At 51.5% G+C, this 17501-nt stretch overlaps 1 protein-coding gene across 1 annotated transcript; it reads left to right on the top strand.

Moving 5' to 3' along the window:
• The first annotated feature begins 15748 nt into the window (after window positions 1-15748).
• Window positions 15749-17284, top strand: KCNA10 (potassium voltage-gated channel subfamily A member 10). Its single transcript, XM_060086444.1, has one exon. It carries the CDS (start codon window positions 15749-15751, stop codon window positions 17282-17284), a length of 1536 nt encoding a protein of 511 aa, XP_059942427.1.
• The last annotated feature ends 217 nt before the right edge of the window (window positions 17285-17501 follow it).

Below are 17501 nucleotides of genomic sequence, written 5' to 3'. Positions count from 1 at the left end.
GTGGTAATAGAGCCAGAGGTCAGAGTGGAGAGCAGGAAGATCAGGTTCTTGGGCAAAGAACAAACTGGACTGCGTCACTGGGCCTGCATGCTGGGGAGACGGGGGGTCACAGGACACATCCAGGTGAGGGGGCCAGGGTGACTGGGGAGGTCAGACCTCAACTGGGCAGCATCGGAAACAGTAAGGACTTTACCCGTGGGTGTCACATTGTGTTCCAGGGAGCTGGAGAAGTTCCAAGGACCAGGGTAGAAAGGGGCCCAGCAGGCAAGGTTCAGGACCCCACCCCATCTGAGCCTGCTGCCTGGGGAAATAAAAGGGGAGTCTTTGCTAGGGGATCACAGAGGAGGGAGCACTTAGGTTGGGGTGGAGGAGGGAGACAAGCAAAGGGAGGAGGGGAAGAGCTCTTCTCTCAGGAGCGGCCTGATCTGAGTCTTGTAAACTCAATGGGATCTCCCAAAGCAGAGAAGAGGTTTGGTTTGTGGAGTGGAAGCAGGGACAGGGAGAAGGGCATTCCACTCAAATGCAATATAGCATGTGCAGAGGAAGACACTGATGCATGTGAAGGCCTGGTTTACTTGGCAAACTCCAAGCTCGGGAATGTCCCGCCTACATGACGTCAGGGTCCCTTCCATGCAGCACTGTGTAGTGGAGAGCTGCTCTGGACTCAGATACACCTGGGTTCAAGCAGAGCAGCTTCTCTTTTATCTGTTTTCTATATCGGACTTGCACACAGAATTTCCTTTGAAGAAAGAAAGGGTTGTGCTGTGATGGCAATGAGGAGGAGGACTCACCCTGCCCTGGATGGTAAACGTCCCGGGTCTTGGTCCTCAGCTCTTTCTTCCTCCCTGTCACCCAGTCTCAGGCTCAGCAGAATGTGGAAACTACCAGCAGGGGCCCCAGTTGGTGGACACCATACTCTACAGCCTGGGTGGCCCGACCTGCATGCCAGTCTTCAGATAATCACTCTTCTGGACCTTCCCGCCATGACACCGCCAGGTCCCCTCTCCACGCGATGACTTCATCAGCTGCATGTCTTTGCTCGGCCTGGAGCATGTTTCCTTTAGCTCAGATGCTACCCCCCGCCAACCAGGAGCCCTCACAGACTTCCTCAGGCAGCGTTAGTCCCAGGCACCCCACCTCCACCTTCTGCGCTGCACGCCATACACAGCCTTCCGCCCAGAGGTCGTCGGGACGTGTAGATCCACACTTCAGCTCTGCCATCTCAGGAGCTATGTGAGCTGAGTTTCCCTAGAGATAATATTTAATGGCACCTGCTGCTATTGCTGGGGGTTGGAGGAGGGGTGTTCAAATGAGATAATATACCTAAACACTAGGCCCTGTACCTGGCACAAGAGTATGTGCTCAGTAAAAGGTAACTGCTGTAAATATTCTCATTGTCCAGTGAATCTTTGTGAGCCATTCCAAGCTCCATGTCCTGCATCTTCTCCCCACCGTGATTTTTGCACACGCAGCTGAAATGCATTTGCATTTTCCTTTCAAGTAACTCTTTTGACAAGAATGACAGGTTCCCATGCCAATGAGAATAGAGCAGAAAGGCAATGCCAGGAAGAGAAAAGAAATGAGAAGGTGATTTTTTAAATAGTTTTATAGCAATCAGGAGAGTCTCCTTTTTTCTGCCCATAGAAGATCCTACTTCTTACCCAACATTTATGGCACTGTATTCTTTAGCTGTGACCCCCATCGCCCCACTGGGGCCTAACCTCTTTGCTGGCCTGGCAGGTGGAGAGGTGGGGAGCACGCTGGGCAGCGGCCATCTGCCCACACACAGCAGGATGCAGGGCTGCCGGGGGTGGAAAGGCCATCCTTGACTCATACACTCACTGGGTCCTGACACGTGCACCCCCCCTCTTCCCCTGTCAAGACCCCTCCCACTGCTCAGAGGATTCACACCCTCAGGGATGGCTAGGTCCCCCACGGCCTGGAGCTTGTCTGCAAAGTAGCTCTCTTCTGCTTTGAGTGAAGCTGTTTTTGCCGTCTTGTTGGGCTGCCCTCTGGACCTTAGAAGGTGTTCACATTTGTTCTCCCATAATCCAAGCACCCAGCACAGTTTCTGTGCCCAGTAACTTGTTGTTAAGTAAATGAACAATGTAACCAATTGATAAGTCACTGGAGGTACGGAGAAGCTGTGCCCCCCTCCAACTCCCCATCCCTCTAAGACAGGATTCGGGTGCCCAGAAGCCACTTCTCAGAGACCTCAGGGTAAGGGATGCTGAGCCCCAGCCAGGTTGAGCCCAGCTACCCAGATGGAAGGGGTATCCCAGTACCCCCAGGCAAGCTGCTCCTGTGCAGACTCAGAGCTGAGAGAAAGGAAGGGTTACTTGAAACCAGATAGAATTACATGCAAAGTGTGGTGTGAGGTCTGGATTAGAGGGGCAAGGAGAAAACAGCCCAGAGCTGACACCAGGGCCCACCATCCCTCAACTGCCCTGGCTTCTAGAGCCATTGCTTAGCATCTCTCCCAGGTCCATGTAAGCCACTTGGTGCCCAGGAGGCTGAACCAGGCCTCTCCTCTGTCCGCAGCTGTGCCCAGGATGGCAGCCTCAAGGTCAAAGCCAATGACTAGCTGCTAAGCCCTGGTAGTGACACTGTAAAGGACCATATCCTGCTGTCTCAAAGGAAAATGCTTTTTAGCTGTGATCACTTACAAAGCTTCCCCTCTGCCCCCAACCTCTTCCATTTGTCCTCAAGGTACCTGTGCATATTTACCTGCTTTCTCTTTAAGGAAAAGATTATAGAAGATTCAGGCAATCTGGGATTGCTTGCAGACCCTGGGCATTTAAATCTATCAAACTGGTAGGAACTCCTATATATCTGCCCAAAGGAAATGAAAGTGTAAGTTCGTACAGAGACTAGGGTCTGAATGCTCATAACAGCTTTATTTGTAAAAGCCAAAAAAATTGGAAACAACTCAAATGTCTACCAACAAGTGAAGGGATGACCATTGTGTCTTACATCCACACAGTGGAATACTCTACAGTAATAAAAAAGGAATGAGTTATTGATACATGTAACAACATGGATGAATCTTAAAATAATTCTGCTGAGTGAAAAGAACCAGACAAAAAAAAGAATGCATACTGTATTATTCCACTTATATAAAATTCTAGAAAATGCCAACTAATCTATAGTGACAGAAGACAGACCTGCAGTTCATTGAGAACTGGCAGGAGAGGGGTGCGGGCAGGATGGAAGAATTACAAAGGAACTCAAGGAAACTTTTGGGGGTGATGGAGATGTTCACTATCTTGATTGCTTGTGATGGTTTCATGGGTATATGCTTGCGTTCAAACTTATCAAATTGTGCACTTTTAACATGTGCAATTCATTGTATGTCCCTTATATCAAAATAAAGCTATTTTTTAAAAAAACACGTGGGAGGTCACCTGGTGCAAAGTTATGTCCAGGGCACAGCCTCAGCCATGCCAAGGGGCTCCACCCCATATCCCAGCCCCCAGCACAGTGCCAGACACATAGGTGCACAACAAATGTTGCTGGACTTAAAATGAATAAATAAATGTTGGCCTATTTGACTCATTTGGACCAGGAGAAACCTTTTCTCCTGGTGCTGGCTTAGTCACATCTGAGAAGACATTTAACAACACTCATAGCTTAAGGATGATTAATCTGATCAATATTAACTACTAAGCAGAACTGAGAGCTGAGGATACCTCAACCCACTCCCTGAGCCTGCCTCCATTTCCTGCTCCCGTCAGAGGACTCACTCCTGGGCTTCCCCGGTGACACAGTGGTTGAGAGTCCGCCTGCCGATGGGGGGGACACGGGTTCGTGCCCCGGTCCGGGAAGATCCCACATGCCGCGGAGAGGCTGGGCCCGTGAACCATGGCCGCTGAGCCTGCGTGTCCGGAGCCTGTGCTCCGCAACCGGAGAGGCCACAACAGCGAGAGGTCCGCGTACCGCAAAAATAAAATAAAATAAAATAAAAAAGAGGACTCACTCCTCAGAGGCTGCTCAGAGCCCCCACCCAGGTCCGGAGAGAAGGGGACGACCTGGAGCAGACCTAGAGGCGCCTCACCTTCCCCCACCCCTGCCAGCACATCTGCATCCCTGTTGGGAGGGGCCTCCCTGGGATGGGGAAGGCAGGCACAGCCCTGGGCAGCAGGGTAAGTGCCAGGCACTCTGAGTCCCTTACCCTATGGGATTCTACTCTCTTATCCACTCCTCACAAGACAAGGCCACCTGGGTAACACTGAGGGGGAAGCAACAACAGGAAGAGAGAGGCTGAGGGAGCGAAGAGGGCATCCTTTATTGACGGACTCATTAGCTAATTGAGGAGAAAGGCCTTGGTGTTGGCCATGTGCCTGTGCCAGGGAGCTGAGCTGCAGTGGGGCCAGGGCATTCCTGGTGGGCCACAAACACTTGCTGAGCCAGAACTCAGACCTTGATTCAAGGAATTGGTAGGGTGGTCACCAGGCTCTGTAGGGCACCAACTCTCCTCGGAGATGGGCGCCCAGAAGACACTAGGCTGCCCTGCACATGGGAAAATGAGCCAGCCCCCCGTGAGGAAGAACAAAATATCTATCATCCTAAGATCACCCAGAATACCCACAAGCAGAGCCTCTGGTGCAGCAAAGGCACTGTACATCCTCAGATCCCTGAAAGCAAAAGGTGTAATTTCCATAGGCTATGTCACTATGCCAGACATTATTTTATACGTATTAATTTAGCTAAATCTCACAGCAAGGCTGTGACAGATGAACTATTATTTTCATCCCCATTTTACAGTTGATGAAATGGAGGCTCAGAGAGGTTAGGTAGTTTGCCCAAGGCCACACAGCTAGAAGCTGAGCCTGGATTTGAACCCTGGCAGTGGGCTCCAGGGACTGTGTGCTGAATCACTGTGCTGTGTTCCCTCAGAAAGATTAAGGGATAGGCTCAAAATGACCAGCTGGTAAATGTAAAACTTGACACCAAGTCTTCTAACACCAATGCAGGCTTATTCTACCTCTCTGCCTCTTCTTCTTACTGTTACCCCAATAGAGCACCTATTTGGATGATGAGGGCAGAGAGCCAGGGCACTTCCCTCTCCCTGCTTGGGCCCTTTGGGGTAAGTCATCCTCTCTCCTCCAGGAAAGGGCCCTCCCAGGAAGCCTGCAACTCTGGTTGGAGTTGGAGAAAGGACCCTTCCCCATTTGCTCAGGTCAAGGTCCTATCCCCCAAGCCCAAAGGGACTGAAGCAACGCCCAGCTGTACCCCTATCCTGGCCATTCTCGCAGGTGGGTGGGGGAAAGCCCAGATGGAGTCCAGGGCCCTTTCGTAAGAACCTCAATGCCAGGGATCAGCCACTGAGCAAAACCATGCCTGACTCATCACCCATTTATGGGCAAAGTGTCCTACAAGCTGGGAGTAAAGATGGGGAGACACAGACTCACCACCACCACCCTCTGCACCTACATGTTATCACTGGCTCTTAAGAAATTGGGTCATACTAATTCAGCCTCTGGATCAGTATCTGATCTGTGCACCATCAGCCATGAAGGTGGAGGGCCATCCTTTCCTGAGTTCATTTTGCCAGGTTTGCCTCTGGGGCCCTGCACTTCACACCCTGCCCACTGACCCTCACTGGATCCTCTCTCTCTCAAGCTTCCTCCAGAGACAGAGACAGCCAGCGCGATCCTGTTTCATAGGATAGGATTTCTGAATCCCAGGCATCAGCTGGGCAAGCTCCTCCTGCCACTCTGCCCGTCTGCCCTGAGACCAGCAGGTCCCTTTGGCCATGGAGAGCTGAGCTAGGGGAGCATCCGAGGCTCACACAGCCTGAACCTGAAACACCTTCTCATCCACTGCTCCTGCTGGTGAGTTCTTGGCCACATTTTTCCCTTTGACCCACACTTCAATTTCTGCAACTAGATCTTACCCGCCATACCAAAGGGCCCCAAGTGTCTTTCTCCTACAGTTCCTGAAGCTTTCCGGGGAAATTCAGCTGCATGCAGGGCAGCAAGCATGAGCTACCCAGATGGGCTCGTTTCCCAGCCTGCTCTTAGAGAGACGCATTATTCTGATGGTCCACATTCCTAGGTCATCTAGCTCAGAGCCTTCCAAGAACACCAGTTTCAATCCCTCACCTAAAACTGAGCCTTGTCTTTGCACCAGAAGAAAGCATAGCTGTCCTGGGATCCCCACCATTTCTGCTCCAGAAATTCCAGAGCTTTCTTGGGGCTTAAGGAGGCCCCAGAGCCCCACTGCTCAATGTCCCACGTAAGAGCCAATAGAAGAACAGGCCCAGAAGCCAGAAGCAGAAGAACTTTAGTCAGGAGAATAGACAATGGCCTCTGTGGTATTTTGTCAGGCACATAGGCAGCTTCCTCTGCCCACTCCACCCCACACAGGCAGATGGCTGCAATTCCACCATAAGCGCTTTGTTCCACTAGCTCACGCCTTTGTGTACCAATCAATGAATTATTCAACAAAGATTTACAGAGGTTCTTCTATGTGCAAGGCAACATACTAGGTACTGGGGTGATCCAAGGATATGAATCCTTCCCCCAGATCTCTCTAATAACAATAATGTGTGTTATTATTATCCCTGCTTTACAGATAAGGCAATTAAGGCACAGAGATGTTAAGTAACTTGCCCAAGGTCACACAGCTTAATACATCCTGGAACACAGCTATGGGGTGGTTCTTTAGGGAGGTGATCCCAAGAAAATAACTCAAGGTTGAGGATTCTTGCAAAAAGGAGAGGCTGGCATTTGGCATTTTGTTGTTCAGTGTCAACTCTTAGCCCCAGGACCTACTTCCCTGGCCCTGGGCAACCCGGACAAGGAGAGGAAGGTGAGAAGAAGAAGGGGTGTTGGGTGACTGCCAGGTGGAGCGGGGCCAAGCTGGTCCCTCCCCTTCAGTTCCCTGGAGGGTACCACATGTGTCCACAGACCCCGAAATTGGCTTCAGAGACTAGAGGAGGGCGGAGTTCCACCACAGCGTGGGAGAAAAAAGGCCCAGGACTCGTGTCAGGCTGAGGAAGGTGGAGGCTTTGATCTGGGGTGGAGGAATCCACTGGAGCCCTTGGACAGGGGTGACTGGCTGTGAAGAAACCACATGGGGAGGACATGGTAGCAACCAGGTGAGAGATGAGGTCTGAACAGGCTGACGGGGGTGTGGCAACAGGGAGATGGGGCCTCAAGGAGGCAGATCCACAGGGTTTGGAAGCCGATGGGGTGTGAAGGTCAGGGAAAAGAAAGCCTTTACTTGAACAGAGAACCAGACTGGGGCACAGCCTGGGGGAAGGAGAAAACAATGAGAGCTCAGACAATGACAGGAGCGCTGGAGGAAGGCCCCAGTTATGCTCTCAAAACCAGGCCAAGGCAAGGCAGCTATTTCGTGGGGCAGCCAGACCCAGGCTCCTAAACATGGTATGACCGATCTTTACGTAGCATTCACCATGTGGCCGGTGCTGTTCTAAGTGTTTTACAAACATTCATTCCTTTAATCAGTTTGACAGCCCTAAGATATTGGTAGTCTCCCCATTTTACAGATGAAGAAACTGAGGCACAGAGACTAAGTGACTTGTGTAGGGCTAGTTGGTCACAGTTGGAAACCTAGTCCTGCTGGCTCCAGAGTCCATGCTTGTAACCACTCTGCAAGCTGCCTTCTGGGATGATGCGGAAGGGGATGAGGAAGTTTTAAGTAAATTTATAATGATGAATCGTAACATGTTATTGAGAAAATCAGGGAAGAAAATCAGTGCATCCCTAACCTTGAATAAGGCTGCAAAAGTATTTCCCCCAATGTCGGGGGGAGCTGTTCCAGTCTCATGGTCAATAGCAGTTACCTTGTTAAGCCCTTATATTCCTGCTGGAAGGAATTATCCTGTGGTCATTCTCTTCAGCATCGCTGCTGCTGCTCAGGTTTTCAGTGAAAGAGCTCTTGCCCATATCGTTCTGTCTCTTTCAGAAGACAGTTCTGTCCTTGAGCAGTCCCTGCAGGGAGAGAGATGCTCTGCCCACGCAGGGCACCCCCACCCGCCCTAGCAAGGAAGAGAGCCACATGACAGCTCCCTGAGCCCTTCCAGCCCTCCTTGTCTTCTTACGATCACTCCAAGTAACAGAACCTCCTTCTGTTCTAAGAGGCAGACAGACTAGATAGGGGAGGGGGTGTCAGGGCACACCTGGGACAGAAACGTCTTGTGAACATAGGTGGTTTCTGCGGCCGCAAGTTTGTACGTGGAAGCCCACTTGTGTGTCTCTGCGTATTTGTACATGAGCACATGTCTATCTATGTGCACAGGTGTCTTGGTAATTTTCTGTGTAGCAAGTGTGTGTCTGTGACTATTAGGATGAGAAGTCACACACAGCCATATTAATGTGTGTGTCTGAGTGTGTCTACATGGGTCTGTGGCTGTGTGTGACCGTGTGTGACTGTGCACATGTGGTTGTGTGTATATCCATGTCTCTGTGTGTCTGCGTCTCGGGCACCATCCCTGGCTGAATGATACTAGGTCACATACAGTAGTGGATTGCTCTTGTTGGACTATAGGATAGAGGGAAGAATGTTGGCTTTGGAGCTAGAAAACTTGAGTTTGAGTCACAGCTCCATAACTTAGTGACCAAACTACCTTTGCACAGTCATCCGCTTTTCTATTTGTTAAATGGGAATAATAATCCCTACTTGCCTTAGGGGCCATTGTGGTGCTCAAATCCTGTGTGGAAACGCTTGGCCAGCAGGAGTGTAGGTGACGGGAGTGGACAGGAATAAGCAGCTTCACCTCGGGTGAGAGGCTTACAATACGGGCCATACAATTCCTGTCATCCGCCTTGGATGGCTCCAGAGACGTCTGCCCCCAGGCCGCCCCCTCCCCGATGAGCATGCTTGTGCCTGCAGACTCAGCCTGAGCAGGGACAGCCTCCTAAAGGGCCCAGCTGCTGCAGCAGTGGGGCTGTGACCCACACATTTTAATAGTGCCCAAGAGGGAACAGAGAAGGGTCATCCCACCCCCATCCCTGACCCGTGGTCTCACTGACCCAAGCTACCACTGAGCACCTGTCACACGCAGTGTGCTTTCTATGCGGCATCACTTCCTCATCACACACTTACAAGGCGGGTGCTGGTGAGGCCACTTGTCCTCCATCACACAGACAGTAAATGGTCAAGCCAGGCTTGAGAGGGGGCTGTCCCGTCTGCCCCAGAGCCTGAGTTCTTAACTAGGATGGAAAGCCTGTCTCTCACTCCCCAGGGAGCCGACCCCTTGCAGACCCCCACCCCAGCCTGCTGACTGCCTCCACCTACCCCACTGGGTTCAGGTCTCCCAGCAGGATGCTGGTCTCAGCTTCAAGCTCTACCCCTCTGATGCCTCCCAGGCTCCCATTTCCACCTGCTGCCTTCTGCTAGGACGGCTGGGAGAGCGGAGGACTTGGGTTACCTCCCAACAGGGACGGGAGGGCTCGGGAGGGCAGCTGAGCCAGCACGTCTTACCCAAGACTCCATCTTACTATTCCCCACGTGGGGAAACTGAGGCCCTTGGAAGGTGGGGTAACAATCCTGACCGCTAGGAGGCAGAGAGGACCAGAGCCTATGTTCTTCAGGCTCCTAACTGAGGAGGGGGGGCAGTGGTTCAGGATGACACGAAGAGATGGGGCTTGGACCGAGAGCGGGGCTGAGACGGGGAAAAGGCAGCGTGAGAGCCACCTGGAGAGACAGTCAGCTGACCGGAGGCCTGGCTGGAGCCGAGAGAGGAAGAGAAGCAGCTCACAGATGGAAGGAAGGGGCACTGTGGAGTCATCTATGCTGAGTGGACCAAGGATTGCTTCCAGCAGCACAACAGCGCCCTCTTCTGTCTGGACACAAGCAGCGCCAGCGTCTGTCTTCAAGCCGCTCCTTCCTCTCGTTCACTGGACAACCTGCAGTGGAAACCCATCCTGTGCCAGGCCCACCTGCCCATTGCCTCGTCCCCCATCTACTGCCAGCCCTGTGACCTCTGAGCTTGCCTTCTACTCAGTTCTGCATCCCCCGTCCCTGGGGCTCTCGGGGACCCGTGTTGCGGTGCTCACAGCTGTCGGCACGATGACTTCTTTCAGCCATTCTCTGACTCAGGGATGGCTGCGGCCTCACCAGAAAGTAGAGGAAGTGTTGGGGTAGCTAGGCAACCCAGGGCAACTGACTGTTCCATATCACTCTGCAAACCTGATGGCCAGACCCACAGATATCTGTGGAACATCTCTCTGGGAGAGGCATAGGGCCGGCCCCCGCACAAGGCCCTGCCTGCAGGAAATGCCCAGTCTAGTCCAGGAAGAGATCACCAGAGCAACAAAGCCACATCCGCAGACTGGGTGCAAAAGTGACGTGCTACAGAGGGCGGGGAAGCAGCTGGGGTCACTGTGGTCCACACCAGGCAGCCTCGAAGGCTTCCCAGGACAGACAGGGTGTAAACAATAGCAGCTCCCATCTAGGGATGCCTGCTATGTGTCCTGCATGCTGTTCACAACATACATTATCTCTTCTTCCCCCAAGAACCCTGAGGAAAGCTATGATGAGACCCATTTGGAGAGGAAGAAAGCGTTGTTTATGGAGGTGGTGATTTGCCCAAGGCCATGTACCTACTGAGCGAACAGCTAAGATTCAAACCCAAGCCCATCTGGCTCTGGGGGAGGGAAAGGAGAAAAGGTCAGAAGAGGGGGAGGTGTAAGATGCACTGGGGACAGTGAGTGGACCAGCCTTCCCCCCTGTATGAAGATGCCGAGGGACCAGAAGAAGACAGGGCTCTGGGGAGATGAGACCTGGTTCAAATAATGTGCCAAAACCTTGTGCGGGGATTCTCAGGAGAGCAAGAGTGCCTCTACCTGACTCCTGAGGGAAAGCTGTATCTTCAGGTGAAGTCAGAAGGAAGGGATGCAAATGGCAGGACCTACACAAATAGTGGCCTGGAGGGAGGAAAACACGGGTATGTTCAGAGGGGAAAAGAGGTTGTTTCAACCCGCCACATTGTCTCAGCACTGTGCCAGGCAAGGTGGACATTATGAATGGAATCAGACATCGTAGAAGACTCTTGAATACTCCGATCACTTCAGCTGTGGGTGACAGTTCAGCCTTGAGTACTGGTAATTCTATCGAAGCCCTAGAATGCTGGGCAGATGAAAAGATGCAAGACTCAGGGAAAGCTATCGAGAACGGCAAGCAAGGGAGGCTCCAGGATGCTGCCCAGCGCGATGGGAGCTGGCCCCCAAGTATCCCAGCCCTGCAGCCCACCCTCACTGGGGTGCCCCACCCCACCCAGAGTGTCCATCTCCTCCCAGGGGGCCAGTATGGGGGGAGGAGGGTGACCCAAGGTCAAAACCAACTTCCATCTTGGCTCCCCTGAATGGTAATTGCAAAGGCCTATTTATGGTAGAATGAAACTTCTCCAGAGGAGTGGATATTTCCTGGTGCAGACAGTGGCTTGTCTCCTGCCACTGAACAGACGAAATGCCAAGCACTAAGCTGAGGGGAGCCGGCCTGCCGGGGCCAGGGGCTGCCTTGACGTGTGCACACTTCCCACTGCCCGCTCTGCAGAAGTGCAGCCTGCTGGGTGTCCCTGGGGGTCTCACTCACCCCTGGCTCCAGGATGCGTTCACTTTCTAAATTATTTGCTGAGCCCTTGCAGCATGAGGGCATGGCACTGGCATTGAGGTGTGTTCTACGTTAGAGTGACCCCCTCCTTCCAAGTGACCCATGCAGTTTGCAAAGCATCCCCGTATCCCCTTTAGTCCTTACAAAAACTTTGAAGACTCACCAGTGGACCATACACATTTATTCCCTGTTTTTGTTTGCTGTTTGCTTTTTTTTTTTTTTACAGCTGTACTGAGATAAAATGATGCATACTACATTTAAAGTGTGCAACTTGACGAGTTTAGACATATGTATACTTCTGTGAAACCATCACCACAATCAAGATAAACATAAACGTCATCCCTAAAAGAGTTCCCTTGGCCCCTTGGTAATCCCTTCTTCTCCCTCCCCACCCCCATCCCCAGGCAACTGCTGATCCGCTTTTTGTCATTCTAGGTTAGTTTGCTGTTGCTAGAATTTTGTATAAATGGACTACTCTATATGTACCCTTTTTAATCTGCCTTCTTTGACTCAGTGTATTTTCTTATTACAGATTTTAAAAATGGAGTCTTGATGAGGAAATACAAGTTGTCAGGGATCATAAAGCAGGAGAAGCATTGCAAGTCCAGGATGCTATCTGCCTCACTTCGTTCATTCCTCCCTCATTCATTCATTCACCAGAGGTTAATTGGGCTCAGCCCTGGGCTAGGTCCTGGAATCATAATGGTGCGTGAAAACAGATATGATCCCTGTTCCTGTGAGCATGAGCTTCTCACTACTCTTTTCACTGATGCATTCACCCGCTTAACAGGTATTTACTGCACATCCACAGAAAACCCTGTTTGAACTTGGCACTGCCCACCACCTCCTACACCACCCTGACCCTCATCAGCCACACTGAGCTGGGCACTGGGCTGATGCAGGTGGGGATCATCAGAGGTGAATTTTGTCCCCCAAGACTGTGCAGGGCAGAAGGAAAAACCATAAGACACTCCTGCACTCTCAAAGCTCACAAGAGAGCAGAAGCGTTGAGGCTGACCCTGTGGACGTGGGGGCTCCAAACTGAGTGCAAACGTGAGCGATCTGGGCAGGGAGGCGGGGACTCAGGGCAGGCAGAGGACTCTCCAAGCGGGACTGGCCAGGCCAGTCTCGTCAGACAAGCAGGACCTGAGCAGTCCCCAGATGGGCAGGGAGGAAGAGGAGAGACAGAGAGGAAGGGAACGTGGATGCCAGGCAGAAGCAAACAGGCACAGAGTCAAGGAGGCAGGATCGGGAGAGCGGATCAGAGGACAGTGAGTTGAGAATTCCTCCTGGGGCCATTTGAGGCCACATAGAATGTGCTTTCTGCCCACAAATATGTTGTATTGCCTTTATGTATGAAACAGAGGGGAGGGGACTAGGCAGGGTAATTCCTTTCATTTTTGCAATAACTTACTAAGTGTTCTCACTGTCATTACCTCATTTAGGCTTAGTAAGATCTTTGAGGTGTGAATTATCATTATTTTCCCCATTTTACAGATAAGAAAACTGAGGCTCATAAAATCCAGTGATTTGCTCAAATATATACAACTCCTAAGTTCTGGGGCAGAGCCTCAACCCAGGTCTCTTGTTCCCATGACCAGTTGTCTCTTCCCTCTGTCTATAATGACCAAGATTTGCTAATCTAAATGTAACATGTGGAGCAACTGTACAGCACACCTCTGTAGATCGCAGAGTATGCCGTTTGAACTTGGCACTGTTCCACCCCCGACTACACCACCTGACCATCTTCAGCCACCTCCGTATCTGTCACTTTGAGCTGGGGGTGGAAGCAGCAAAGAGGAGAGGGGGTGTGGGAAAGGGAAGTGGCCTGGCTCCTAGGAGAGGAAGTTACTTTGGCCAAAGAAGCTCTCCCTCATCCCCACATGCCTTCTGCCCCCTGATAAGAAGGAGAAGGCTCCTGATACGGGCCCACTCTAGCCACTTGGAAGTGGTTCCAAGTCCCTGCCCCAGAGCCCCCAGATGTACCTCTTCCTCTCAGTCTGGATAAAATGGAGTGGGATTCACCCCAAGAAGGAAGTACCCCAAAGCTTCACCCAGGGCCAGAATTCCAAAGAAGAAAGTGCTGCTCTGAAGTCACAAGGTGGACACAGACCTGGAGTCCTGGTCCCACCTCTGCCCGGCAGCCAAGTGGCCCAGGATGGGACCCTCTAAATTATCACATGGATCACTGTGAAGGAATAGCAAATATTTCTCCAGGGCTTACTGTGTACAGAGCCAGGATTCCAGCTCACAGCAACTGGCTCAGGTCTCAGCATTCTTAACCGCTGCTCCATCCTGCCTTCCAACTCCCCTGTTCCTCACATGATACCTGACACGCTCAGCAGTGGGCACATCCTCCCTATTCCACAGCCAGGAAGCTGCAGCTCAGTGAAATTAGGCAGCTTGCAAAGGCTGCACACTCCCAAGAGGCAGGGCAGGCCACTCTAACCTGAGCTCTTCACCCCACATATTGCCCTGAACTGAGAAAGGAGGGTGTGGGACCGAAAGAGCTCCGAGCTCCCACACTTCTGAGGCCCTGGCCTGCATCTCTCCACGAGGCCTCAGCTTCCATGCAGGGCACCCATGGTCTAGTGGGTCTCCCGGGCCGGGAGGCAGGTTCATGTTGGGTCTCTGTGCCACTAGTTGTGTGACCTTGGGAAGGTCACTTGGCTCCTGTGACTCAGTTTCCCCATCTGTAAAATGGAAATAACGTTTTCCAACCTCACATGATTATTGTCATTTAAGTGAATGTGAATAAGTGAATGTGGAGTCACTTTGAAAAGACTACAGCACTGTACCCTACAGGATACCCTTGTCATCTGTAAATGAAACTACTTCAAGGCTATGACCACTACAGATTTTACCTCTCCCACCCTGACCCCTAGCCTGCCTGGTTTCAGTGTTCTTATGTTGAAATCAAAGGTTGAATTGATCTAAGGAAGGACTTTTAGTCTAGGTTTGTGGATATCCAAGCTCACTGGGCATGCTCTCCTTAACCCCATCCCCAACACACACACACACACACACACACACACACACACACACACACAATTACTTACTTCCCACTGCCTGAATGATTTTTAATGAAATCATTCCCCATAAGTATCTTGGACTTAGGCCATAACAATACCAGTGGCTATTGGCTTCTAAAGTCTCTGTTACATGGGGAAGTTCACAAAAACAATGGCTATAAATTTAATGATCTTTCCACCAGGCATTTTACATATGCTGTCTCAGTTAATGTACCCTCAAAACAACCCTAGGAGTTACTTACAGAGGAGGGGTTAAGGCACAGATGGCTTATTGCTGGGGAGGACAGTGGTTGCCCACCTAGCCTCCATCTTCTTGTTCACCCTTCCCCACAGAATCCCAGCTGGCTCCAAGAGGTAGTGGTGGAGGTGTTAAGAAATGGTTGAACTCTCGGGCTTCCCTGGTGGCGCAGTGGTTGAGAGTCCGCCTGCCGATGCGGGGGACACGGGTTCGTGCCCCGGTCCGGGAAGATCCCACATGCCATGGAGCGGCTGGGCCCGTGAGCCATGGCCGCTGAGCCTGCGCATCCGGAGCCTGTGCTCTGCAACGGGAGAGGCCACGACAGTGAGAGGCCCGCGTACCGCAAAAAAAAAAAAAAGAAAGAAAAAAAGAAATGGTTGAACTCTAGATATATTTTGAAGATATAATACCCAACAGAATATGTGAGGGACTGGCCATTAAGTGTGAGAAAAAGAAAAAAGTTAAGGATGAGATTGGGCATGAAAAGTGTTGGGTAAACTGGAGGACTTCATACAAGTACAAAATTATACATTTTATTAAGAAACGTGAACTTCTCTATTATGGCCTCTCTCCGCCATGGTGTACAGAGATGCTTTTTGGCTGGAGGAAGTTTTCCCCTCTCAGCCAGGCTCCGTCTTTGCAATTTCTTCTAATTATTAGTGTGTGCAGACTCAGAGGGAGCAAATGGATTTCAAGAAGAATGTTGCCAAAATAAGCACAAGGTTCCATCCCAAGCTAAAAATAAACCATTTTTTAATCCATTGGAAAACTTACCTCAATGATCAAGAGCCAGCTGTACCCTATCCTAGCTCCTACATGATGCCCTTCTTCCTCTCCACAGCTCACAGCAGGCAGGGAAGACTGAGGGTCTTCAGGCTGCTTCCCTGACTCCCCTAGGATGGATGCGAGTGACTGGAAAGAAATGGAGGTTGCCCTGGTCAATTTTGATAACTCAGATGAAATCCAGGAAGAGCCAGGCTACACTACAGACTTTGACCTAACCACCCCGAAAGGCCAGCCTGGGAGCAGCTCCTTCTCCAACTGGAATATCCTCATCAACGACAGCACCGACCATGAGACGGCATTCTCCAAGCTCCCAGGAGACTACATCGATCCCCCAGGGCCTGAGGCAGTGGTCTTGCATGAAGGAAACCAGCGGGTGGTCATCAACATTGCTGGGCTAAGGTTCGAGACCCAGCTCAGAACACTCAATCAGTTCCCAGAGACCCTCCTGGGAGACCGGGAGAAAAGGATGCAGTTCTTTGACTCCATGAGAAATGAGTATTTCTTTGACAGGAACCGGCCCAGTTTTGATGGAATCCTATATTATTACCAGTCTGGTGGGAAAATCCGGCGCCCGGCCAGTGTCCCTATCGACGTCTTTGCTGATGACATCTCCTTCTATGAACTGGGCAGTGAGGCCATGGACCAGTTCCGAGAGGATGAAGGCTTCATCAAAGATCCTGAAACATTGCTCCCCACCAACGACATCCACCGGCAGTTCTGGCTGCTCTTCGAGTACCCTGAGAGCTCCAGCGCTGCCCGTGGTGTGGCCGTGGTCTCTGTCTTGGTCGTGGTCATCTCCATCGCCATCTTCTGCCTGGAGACACTTCCCGAGTTCCGAGACGATAGGGAACTGAAGGTGGTGAGAGACCCCAACCTCAACATGAGCAAGACAGTCCTCTCCCACACCTTGTTCACCGACCCTTTCTTCATGGTGGAGTCCACCTGCATCGTGTGGTTCACCTTCGAACTGGTGCTCCGCTTCGTGGTCTGCCCCAGCAAGACCGACTTCTTCAGGAGCATCATAAACATCATCGATATCATCTCCATCATTCCCTACTTTGCAACGCTCATCACGGAGCTGGTCCAGGAGACAGAGCCGATCGCCCAGCAGAACATATGCCTGACCATCCTGAGGATCATCCGCCTGGTGCGGGTCTTCCGCATCTTCAAGCTCTCCCGCCACTCCAAGGGGCTGCAGATCCTGGGGTGGACGCTGAAGGCTTCCATGAAGGAGTTGGGGCTGCTCATCTTCTTCCTCTTCGTTGGCGTCATCCTCTTCTCCAGTGCAGTCTACTTTGCTGAGGTGGACGAGCCAGAGTCCCATTTCTCTAGCATTCCTGATGGCTTCTGGTGGGCGGTGGTCACCATGACAACTGTGGGCTATGGGGACATGTACCCAACCACCCCAGGGGGGAAAATTGTGGGTATTCTGTGCGCCATCGCAGGGGTCCTCACCCTTGCCCTCCCTGTGCCTGTCATTGTCTCCAACTTTAACTACTTTTACCATCGGGAGACTAAGAATGAGGAGAAGCAGAACATCCCAGGAAAAACTGACAAACTCCTCAACAGTGTGGGCTCAAGAATGGGCAGCACAGACTCTCTTAGTAAGACCAACAGTGGCTGCTCTGCAGAGAAGTCCAGGAAGTGATGTGTCCAGGGCTTCTTGGCTCCCTGAGTCTCCCGGGTCTCTCTGTGTCTCTCTCCCCTGCCCTCCTCTTGCTCTCTGTCTTTTCGGAAACCAAAATGTATCATTTGTGACCAACAGGCCATCTTTGATTGGAAGCTATTTTAATAAACTGATACTTCTGCTGTATTTTCTGAGCTGTGTCTTTTCAATCGACTGTAGAAAGGTCCTTTCCTATGAG

This window comes from Mesoplodon densirostris, chromosome 2 (assembly GCF_025265405.1).
Source record: "Mesoplodon densirostris isolate mMesDen1 chromosome 2, mMesDen1 primary haplotype, whole genome shotgun sequence".
Classification (NCBI taxonomy): domain Eukaryota; kingdom Metazoa; phylum Chordata; class Mammalia; order Artiodactyla; family Ziphiidae; genus Mesoplodon; species Mesoplodon densirostris.
The sequence above is the reverse complement of the archived record's forward strand: the minus strand, read 5'-3'. Positions and strand labels throughout refer to the sequence as shown.